This window comes from Gavialis gangeticus, unplaced genomic scaffold, assembly GCF_001723915.1.
Source record: "Gavialis gangeticus isolate Ggan-Ray unplaced genomic scaffold, GavGan_comp1, whole genome shotgun sequence".
Taxonomy (NCBI): domain Eukaryota; kingdom Metazoa; phylum Chordata; order Crocodylia; family Gavialidae; genus Gavialis; species Gavialis gangeticus.
The window spans coordinates 15,180,394-15,190,852 of record NW_017729016.1 but is presented as its reverse complement, the minus strand read 5'-3'; the positions used below and the strand labels follow the sequence as shown (position 1 = coordinate 15,190,852).

Genomic DNA, 10,459 nt, shown 5'->3' with positions numbered 1-10,459 from the left:
CAACATATCTCAGTGTTTTTAAAAAGTGGTCCTATCTGTAACTGAGCTGATAAGGGAGCCAGTCAGATCCTCAGTGCCATAAAATCCACCCCCTTCACCTGCTGTTACTGTACCTGACTCTGTCTAATTCCCTGTATTTTTTTTTAAAGATTTAAGGAGTGAAGTATGTGCAGCCAAACACCCCCCCCCCCAACAGGTCCTAAAATCTTCACATTTGGGGACACATCTGCAGGGAGAGTGCCATCCTCTGCCATCTTATGAAGGGATCAGAGCTCTTCCCAGACTTCAAGAATTAGTACTGAGGGTGGATCAAAGGGCTGATCAGTGCGAGGTGGAAAGCAAGTCATTTAAAATACAAGCTTTCAGTCTAAAGCAATGGAAGCTAAACCAGAAAAAATGCATTTTTATTCCACAATCAGCATCCATACAGGGAGCTATACTAGGATAGGAAAACTAGAGAACGCCCCTCTACCCCACTCCACTTTATGCCTGCAGCTTCCCATGTCCCTCCCCATGTATCCATTCATACCTTCCCCTGAACCCAGAGATAAGCCTGCCTTGAGCAGAGGTTTGGACTAACGATCTCTGAAGGCACCTACCAGTCCGTCCGTGACTCCGATCCATTGTCTGGTCTGTGCTGGGCATCTTCCACACCCTCTTGTCCCTCTCTATGGCATTCATCCACCTTCCCTAGAATCAGCCACCATTTCAGGACCAGGGAGCATAAGCCCATGGATTGCGTGCCTCCACAATCCCTCTCTCTCCAGCCTCTCGTCTCATTAAGGACTGGTTTTAAGGAACACAACCATCCCTGTATCTTTACCCCATATTATGGCTTGGCCCAGCAGCTCCTCAGAGTTCATTTACAAAGGCTTAAAAACCAAGCTTAAATGGTGCTCTGCACAGGTGCAAAAGCAGTGCTGTATGAGGCTTTCCAAGGAAAAGGGAGGACAAGAAAAATCACTGGCTACCTGACACCTCAAGTTACAACTTCTCCCTGCCCGGGCCATCTGCAGGGAGTCAGAACCAGCTTTCCTCAGTCAGACAGAGAAGTACCAAACGGGGCAGTTCATCCCTTCCAAATGTGAAATGTGAGCTGCGGGCAGCTTGTGTGGAGCAGATGGTCCATTTTCCAGCACTTCAGGTGCTTCCTGAGCCTCTTCCCTCCCCAGACTAAACAAGTAGCTTCTTCATTCTTTAGACATCCCTCTCTAGTGAGGATCTTAACTCCTTCCTTAGCAGCCCTTCATATTGAAGGATGTTACCCAAGCCAACACAGACCCTTTCCTACCCAAAGCAATAAACCCTGTTAGGCCACAGTCATCTTCAGCCAAGACATTTTGGACTCGTGACGAGATGCCATCAGGAACCTTTCAAGAAGCAGCAGCAGGTGCACTGTAAGCCACCAAAACTCTTTCTTTTCCTCCTCACAAAAAACCTTCTTACAAACTATTTCCTGGTGTGACAATTCCCACTGAAACTCCATGACACTTTTCCTCCTTGCTCACATCTTTTTCACATATCTCACCATAAAATAAAATTGCCCAAAAGTATTCCCCCTTGTTCAGAGCAAACCAAATCCCATGAAGCCAAAGCCTTGAAAGAACAGAAGGGACAAGTTATCTTCATATCTGGCAAGAAACACTCATGCCCTCTACAAAAACTTTCAAGTCCAGAGCCCCAAAACAATACACTCTAATTTAACCTGGCAGACAGAAAAGCTTAACAACCACCCTATCTGCTTTTAGCTTCATTTCAACAACTCCAGATACGTACATATACGTGGGAAGTTATTAGGCCTCAGAGCTACAGAGGCCACAGTTAAGGTTTTGTATTAACAGTACAGATCCACTCCCTGTTTTCAATAAGGGTAACAAGCAGACCACCAAGAATTCAGGACTGTTGCTAAGCTCCACCTCCCAGACGTGGTGCACTGTGCGGAGAAGAGAGGGGCACAGAGAACGTGATAACTGTAGCCCCATCTCCCACACACGTCTGTCCCCGCATACGATCATACAGAGCCAGCTTTCTGCACTGGAAGGCAGAGCCTTGGCTGGTGGAAGGCATGAAGACACAACACTTCCCATGGCCTGCTTGACATCTGACTGACTACTTGTCAGTCTGTACTTGTAGCAATCATCAAAACTATTTTAACAGAGAACTCTCAATCCCTGGATGCAGGAGACAAGTCAGAGAAGCAAAGCTGCACAACTGCTGGTCACGTTAAGGGAAAGAGCGCCTTAAACAGAAGACCTCCAAGCATGAGACTGTCAAAAACCAACAGTGCTGCCAATCCCAGTATAAAGTATTTATTTAATACTCAACAATTAACACAAAGTCTTCCTTTAAATTCTTATCTTTTTTTTTTTTTTTTTTTTTTTTTTTTTTTTTTTTTTTACAGTAAATAAAAATGTATTATTCCCCCCATGCATGATCGATGTGTATTAATCTAAGCCTTTTACTTTAAATGTGAAAAAATAAAGTGTTTCCCCCATTTCATCTTTTAATCATTCTGCTAACATCTGGTGTACTGCATTAAAAGGAGACAAGATGTAGAATTATGCCTACCGCATGGTTTGCAGTTATTTTAGGTATTTTTTATTTTTATTCTTTTTTATACAGAAAGTGTTAAATGAATCAATCACCCAATAAAAATAAATATTGTATCATAAAGAACCAAGAGTTTTCCAGTATCCCTTTTCTTTAAATAGAGTTGTGTTTCAAATGCGTGTGCTACTTGTAGTAAAAATGCCGTGGGTTTTGCTTGATTACAAAACCCCAGTCACCTTTCCACACTATCACGAACCTAAACTTAAAAAGACTCCATTCCGAAGAATAAAGCCATGTGCTAGAGGAGGTATTTTAGCTGCTGAGTGTATATGTATAAAATTACATGGCTAGGAGATTTTGACCCAATTAGTAGCCAATTGCCTACATTCAAATGATCCATTTTATTCAAACTACCCTTGATTAAATCAGATACTTATATGGAAATGTGGGCATAAGCTGCAGGCTGATTTTAAATATTAAGAATTCTTCTTGATTGCAAAAATTTTATGATTTGCTGCAACAGGAATTAATTTCAATGAGGACTTTTCTCTTGGTACTGAGATTTATTAGATGTGCATCTTTAATTCTACTTTTTTGGCTTGTCTTGAAGTATTTTGGCACTGGGCTCTTAGATAAGCTATTCAGCCATTAACCCTGCCTTTCAAGACATTCCTTTGTGACATCAAATGTTAAGCACTTTTCAGAATCATCTGAAAGAAAATTAGTTAAAAAATGTAGAGTAGCAAATCAATGTTTATGCTTTATTCATTGTGGAAAAAGGAATACTGCACTTGAAACCACAGAAGACCATATCTCAATATCAAGCTCACCAGCCAGCATATTGGAAATCTGTTAACAATAACTCCAATCAGTTCTTTTGGCTACTTTTTTTTTTTCTTTTTACATAAATAATATAGACCAAACATTATAAACATTTCAGCAACTTTCTTTAACAGAACTAAGGAGCCCTTCTAGTTGCTGAGAAACAATGGCCGGACTCAAATTCTGAAACTGTCTTTTGAATTATCAAATTGTCAGATTCATGCAGCTCCCACTGAAGAAAGAAAAAAAAAAAAGAAAAGAAAAAAAAAAAAATCAATCAAGTTCAATAGGACTGCTGTCTTCTTGACCATCTTCTGCTTCATCCTCTTCTCCAGTTCCCATCAGACTGTTTAAAAGATTTCCTATAATTAAATATGGAATAGTTAAAGGTGCTTGAAATGCTATGCTCTAATTTTAGAACATTGGCAGAATTATTTTATTTTCAAGTTTCTGTCACTGCAATGGAGTAGTTGATTGAAGAGAGAAAGAGGGAAAGCATTCCTCGAAACCAATGGCTTCACAGCAATATTTTATTATGCTCCTTAAATTTAAGTACTTAGCAATAAGAATAAATGACTTTCTTAGAAACAACCAACCAACCCACCCAACCTTTCTTGAAAGTACATGAAAAATCATTTAACCATTTATGCCAGAAATTAAGAGGTTACATAAGATCTCAGTATCCATTCCAAAAACTATTTATTAGGGCTGTGTGAAATTTCGCTGGCTGTTTTGATTTGATACTGTTTTGACTCATTTCGAGCTCGAAACAGTGAAATCGAATTGAAACGAAGGGCTTTGAAACAGCCTCAAAACAAAACGAGGCTATTTGAAACATTTCAAAAGTTTTGAAACGTTTCTAGTTTCGAAGCAGCCAGCAGCCATGTGGTGGGAGACAGGGGAGTACCAGGGGTGCGCTCCCCGCAGCTCTGCAGCCACATGTGGCTCAGCTGGGCACGAAGCCCTGGCTCTTCCTGCCTCCCGCAGCTGGAAGCTGATCACAGTGCAGGGGAAAGGAACTAAGCCAGGCTCAGTTTCCCTCCCCAGTGCTGCGATAGGGCTGGGGAAAGGAATTCAGCCCAGCCTGAGCCCAGCTGGGCTGAGTTCCCCAACCCGATCATGGGGCTGGGGAGAGGAACTGAACGATTAGGCTCAGTTCCCTTCCCCAGCTCCCCAATCCCAGGTGGCAGCACCCGGCTTCCCTCCCTCATGTGGCAGGCAGATCATGGGCCCGCAGCCCTGGGAGGACTAGCAGTCACCACAACCCTCCTGGGGTTGCGGGCCCCCATCTGCCTGCCAGATGAGAGAGGCTGTTTCACGCTTCCCCATTATAGCGAATGAGCGAAGCGTTGAAACAGAGTTACTGTTTTGACAAAGCTAAACGGAACAGCGGTTCTGAATTGAAATGAAATTCGAAATGAAACCCTGTTCTGTTGAAACCTCGAAACGCGAGCTGAAACGGAACTGTGCCATTTCACACAGCCCTACGACTTATCCAGATGGAAAGAAGAATATTTAATATAAGGAGCTACAATGGTCTAGAAAACCAGAGTAAAGTAGCCTTAAGTGACATTCACCTCCATAAAAAGACAGAGTATTTGAGTCTGTTTAAAAAGGGCACCCCAAGTTAAGGTAACTTCAGTGCTTAGCTTATTTACATAAATTTGCAAACAAGTACTTTACAAACTGGGATCCTTCCTGAATATGAAAACTTAGGGAAATCTATTTTATGAGGAACTGAACAACTGCAATTCTAGGGACTCCAGTGGAATTTGTGGACAATTACTACTTTGAGTGATTAGGACCTAAAGAAAGATCTGAGGCGCTGGAAGCTCAAGACATAAAACTGACCAAGTGACTGCTGCCATGGTTTGCAGACCTCAGCTTTTACTGAATCAGCCTCCATTATCCCTGGAAGAGTAATTTAAGGCACTGAAGGACAACAAACATATTGTATCATCTGCTTTGACTACAGCAGAGGAATGAGTTTTGGAAAACATTAGGAAGGAAAGAAAACTAGTTTTCAGCAGTGTTCATATGCCTTCATCTTGCTTAAACTGAACAGCAAATTTCAAAATGCTGAACAACTATTTCTGGATCAAGTTCAAGAATGAAGTTCAGGTACCAGTTAAAGGAACTCTAGAGACATTTGTGAATTGCAATGAATCAAAAAAGCTTCCTGAGGAACAGCTTAGTTCTTCTGAGAAAGGCACTGCAGTCAGTGGTTTTGTAAATAATTAGGCTCAACTTGTTCCTTCTAATATATTTATAATCAAGATTAAATTAGATGTGTTTTTTTCTTCTTCCAATAAAGATTTTTATAAAAAACCCCAATGTTGTTTCTTCAGAAATATTAAAGTTATTTCTGTAGCATAGCTGTTACACTTCTCTTCCAAGAACCTAGCCATAAACTTATTTCAGCATGAACATATCTTTTAAGAAATAAGTAATCCCGCTGAAGTCAATGGGAATACAAACATGCTCAAAATTAAGCATGGGCAAATCTTAGTGGGACTGAGGGATCTGCTTTGCTATTTAATTTCAAATTTAAAAAATATGTATGTTTCTAGGGATATACAAGCATGCCTTCCATTTTGGCATAAAATCATGATATTACGAGCCATATAACAATGCACTTGCATGCATAACTGATTACTGCATATTTGATAATGGTAATTATTGTTTAGATTACCCTGTTCATTTCAAAGAAGCCATGCCTATTAAATTTAATAGATTAGGACATGTAAAAGGGGTTGATATACTTAAGTAACAGATTCTGTAAACAACTATTCTTTCAAACAAGATTATACATTTAATTGTTACAAATTACCTAGTAATCCTCCATAGGATGATGTTTGCTTGGGAGGAACTCCAAAGAAAAGCTGTCCTATTCTATCTAGATACTGCAATGAGACACAAACATAGATAACATTAGCTACTGGGACATATATAAATTATTACAGCAAGGGAAGAAAAGAAATTAAAGCCCAGAATTTCCAGCAATGTATTCTGAGAATTTCTCTCTCTGATTTGTAGTTAAAACATTAATTTTTTTTAAATAAATGTACCAAAGACAAGTAAAATACTGTGCTTTATATTAATGAATAATCATGTCAGGGTAAATAAACTGTGTGAATAAAAAGAACATTCCATTAGTGTTTGCTGGTAATGATTACATCTGAAGAAACTGAAAGAAGTCATCCGTGTTGTACTTTACTGGGCTTCCCAGTTAAATACGGATGTGCTACTGAGACAGGTTATCTAAGCAAGTCTACTTGGCAGTGCTAAATCCCGTTCAGAACTACCGATAACTCACCTCATTATACATGGGATCTCTTTTCAGTGAGGGTTGATACTGTTCACACAATACTGTAAATACTGTTAGTTTTCCTCTAGGAAGGAAACAACACAATATGTAATCTTGGCAAAATGTAAATGTGAATTAAAACCAGAAGTAACACACTATATCATACCCATCAACAGCTAGTAACAGAAACCAGATGAAATTTAGTAATGGCTGTACAAATGGTGGCCCCTTTTCTATCGAAGGATGTTTCTGTGTATATGTTGTAAAAACCACTGATGCACTGGTCTTATTCTTTAAGCAGAGAAATCTGAAAAGGAAAGCGGAACAGTGGAAGTTGAAATGATATTTATTAGTGCCGGAAAACCTGATTTTAAGCCAAGAACATAAGGTTAAAATGTCTGCTGACCTACGTTGAATTTACATAAGCAAGCTGAATTATGATCAACTGATTAATTAATAGTCAAGGCTCTATTAGCTGACAACGTACAGCTCTGGCAATCACGTAAAATAATCAGCCAGGGAGAAAATTGTTAAACTACTTCAAAGAACAACCAGAGCATGTAGATGTTAACATCAGTTACGCTGATCTCTGCTCAGGAGGGAGAAAAAAAAGCAGCGATCAATCCATCTAAAGCAGGATATACAGCAATTCTCATCCAATCTTATTCACCTTTTACCACAGTGCATGAAAACTGATTACAGCGGATGCCGCTTTTATTGCATAACTGAAATTAATTGCATATCACCAAAAATTCACTTTACTGGAGTAAAAATGCAATCTAAGTGATATTCCATCTTCCCAAATATCCATAATATCCATCATCATTAGGTTCTCTCATCCCAGAATGATCAAACAATTGCCTTCAAATACTACCAGCATCTCAGCGTGCTGCAATATTGGAAGATCCAATAAATTCTGTATATTTTGTGTCTGAATGACTGCAACTCTTATGCTTAGTAAATGCAGTCAAATTTTCAGCAAGATGCACTAACTTACTGGGAACCTTTTGCTTAGGAAGCAAATCTTGTTTGCAAGGGTTGAGTTGGCTGTCATGAGACAGATCTCATTTTCAATTGTGTGCTGGCTTCCAAAACTGGACTCTTAGATGTAATGAGTTTTTAAATTCACCGCGTACTGTTGACCAAGGTGCCGCAACACTGATTTTTCACATGATTATAGCTTGAAGTAAATCCACATGTTGCAAGATTTAATCTGGTTAAAGATCTAGGCCAGTAAAAGATTTAGTTGCATTTCTGTATAAATACTGCATGACATAATGCACCTTATGAAACTTTTCCAGCACACGCAATTGCTCTGAAAGCTGGAACTGCCCTGCATGTAGCACAACCTCATAAAGGAACTGCTTCGGTTTGGTGCTAGTTGAATGACACGTAACAGAATGACGATGTCCAAGAAATGCTTCAGTACAGCAAAAGCTGCTTTGTCAACTGCACAGCCCACTCAAAACGTGATTAAGACTAAAACAGTGGGCCATTTTTATACTGACTCAGATAAAGTCAAGCATCTTAAAGTGTATTACGCTGAACAGAGTTAAAATGGATGCTGTGCATTTGACATATAACAACTTATAAATCAATGTAATAAATTGTACTAAAGCATCGTAAAGGAACAAGCAGGTCCCTTAATGGAAGCACCTGATCACTGACTACCTCTGACCACATGCAACAGCACAAAAGGGATCATTCTTCTACCGGGAGCCTGAGGCAGAGCCTTTGTATTTGCATGTAGGCCAGTACAAATAAGCCCCAATCCTGACCTGGACCTTTAGGCAGCATTAAACACACGTAAATACATTTCAGTGTTGTGTTTGTGGGAACAGAGACAAAGAAAATAAACACAACACACTGATGTCTTTAACAGGTACAAAGGAAGCTTCTTAGCAACTGGAGGAAAACCTTTATTTTGGTGATGAGGATGCTGCTTCTTGGATTCACATGGGTTGATTTAGTTTTCCTGTTTAGCACAAATTTACACCTTCCCCATTAGTCCTTTTAATCAACTTATCTACTGTGTAAAGTTTTTCCATCTGATGAACTACAAAAAAGGGCTTAAAAACTCTATTCACAAATCTTTTGCAGGGAACATACTTAACCAACAGTTGCCCTAACTAGAGCCCTGCGGCCAATGCAATGCAGAATTCAAATCATATTATCAAGCATTTTGATGATAAACATTGTGGAATACCTACTGCAAGACTGCCTGAGCTACAAACATGTCCACCTCGCTGCGATATCCCCGGGATGAGGAATATTCTACTAGCATATTAGCACAACCTTCGCCATCTGAGGAGTGCAAGAAGTGATACCGGGATTCACAATAGTTTTGCTCTACAAAAGAAAAGAAAACAGCTACTAAGAAATCAGTGTTACATTTCACCCCAAAACATTGGCTAGGTTTGCTCCTTTTCCAAAGAGATGTGCCATGCAAGGCCTGTATAAACACACAGGATTTCTATCCAGCACAAACATGGAGATGGTCTAATGAGGATGGTCACTTTGTTACTAACACTAAACAATTTACTCGGGAGGCAAGGCAATAAACTACTATCTGTAATATATTTTAAATCAGTGATATCGCTGAATACAGTTTTCTACAGGTCTTGTTTCTCAAAAACACTCAATTACCATCTTGATTATTGTTATATTAGCATTTAATGCATTACAGTCAAAGGGAAGGAAAAGTTGTTCCTGAAACATACATGCTATAAACTTAAATGCCATAGTTCCCCTGAAGTGTGGGGAGAGATGGTTTATCTGAATTTTGGTTTGACATACCCCCACACTCAGACATGGATTGTTTCTATACTGGAGAACAGAAAGGGGAAATAAAGGGAGTTATGCCAATTTAAAAACAAAAAAGGATTGGAAAGAGAAAATGTTTGCTTGAACTTTGATGTAAAACACTCCTCAAGACAACAGTGGTGATAAGTCAGAAGGCATAAAAATCAGAGCCTGCTTAGAACCAGGCAGTCCTAGGTTAAAAACCTGCAAATCAGGGGATGACCAACAACAAAAACGCACGTTTTAATTTGTGGATGCAAACTATGTCCCTGGCTCCAGATAGAGGATGTTCACTTTCAAGAACTACTTCCTTTCCCAATTGCGTTCTGGGGCCTCAAGAAAAAAAAAAGCTTATGTTTTCAGAGAAGTTCTCACTCTGTAGTTGCCAGTACTCATTAAAAAGCCACCCAATTAGTCATAAAATGACTGAGACAAAATGTGAAAGAGCACCAGTAAACATTACTATGATACTAACATAATTCCACAGCTGTGGAAGAGCCTGACTTCCTCCTCTTTTTTTTTTTTTTTAAAGCACCTAACAAACCAAGGTTGGTTGATAAGAAACCCACAAAAAAGGAAAATTCTATTAATTCATGTATAATGCAATCTAAAATTGAAACTGCACTCATTAACAATGATTGAAATAACAACTCTGTCAGGTTTAACATCTGGTGGCTTTCAGATATTGTACATGTCAGTCAATTTTTTACCTATTGCAGATCAGAAACCTGATGACTATTGGGAAGTGCTGCTAATGAGGATTAAAAAAAAAAAAAAAAGCAGCAGACTCTGAAATACTTTCTAATCCAAGTCATTTTAATCTCTGTTAAAACTAACCCAGGTTTTGAAGAGGATTCAAGGGAAGCCCTCACTTTGTGCTCTGCTCTTAGAGAGGTTTGTCAAACAACATTTTAACTTACACAGTGATAAGAACACAGAATCAACTCAAGAAGACCAGAAATGAAATGACTGTGCCAG

The 10,459-nt window shown here is 39.3% G+C and overlaps 1 protein-coding gene across 1 annotated transcript in view; it reads right to left on the bottom strand.

The window, feature by feature from the left end:
• Nucleotides 1–3,636: 3,636 nt before the first annotated feature.
• GET4 (golgi to ER traffic protein 4) overlaps nt 3,637–10,459 on the bottom strand; it is a 23,718-nt gene continuing 16,895 nt past the window's right edge. The window contains exons 5-9 of the mRNA XM_019512608.1: nt 8,890–9,028; nt 6,846–6,986; nt 6,689–6,764; nt 6,203–6,275; nt 3,637–3,734 (exon numbers count right to left, since the gene is read on the bottom strand). Of these exons, the coding sequence (XP_019368153.1) occupies nt 3,646–3,734; nt 6,203–6,275; nt 6,689–6,764; nt 6,846–6,986; nt 8,890–9,028 (518 nt within the window). The 3' untranslated portion in view covers nt 3,637–3,645. The remainder of the gene's footprint in view (nt 3,735–6,202; nt 6,276–6,688; nt 6,765–6,845; nt 6,987–8,889; nt 9,029–10,459) is intronic.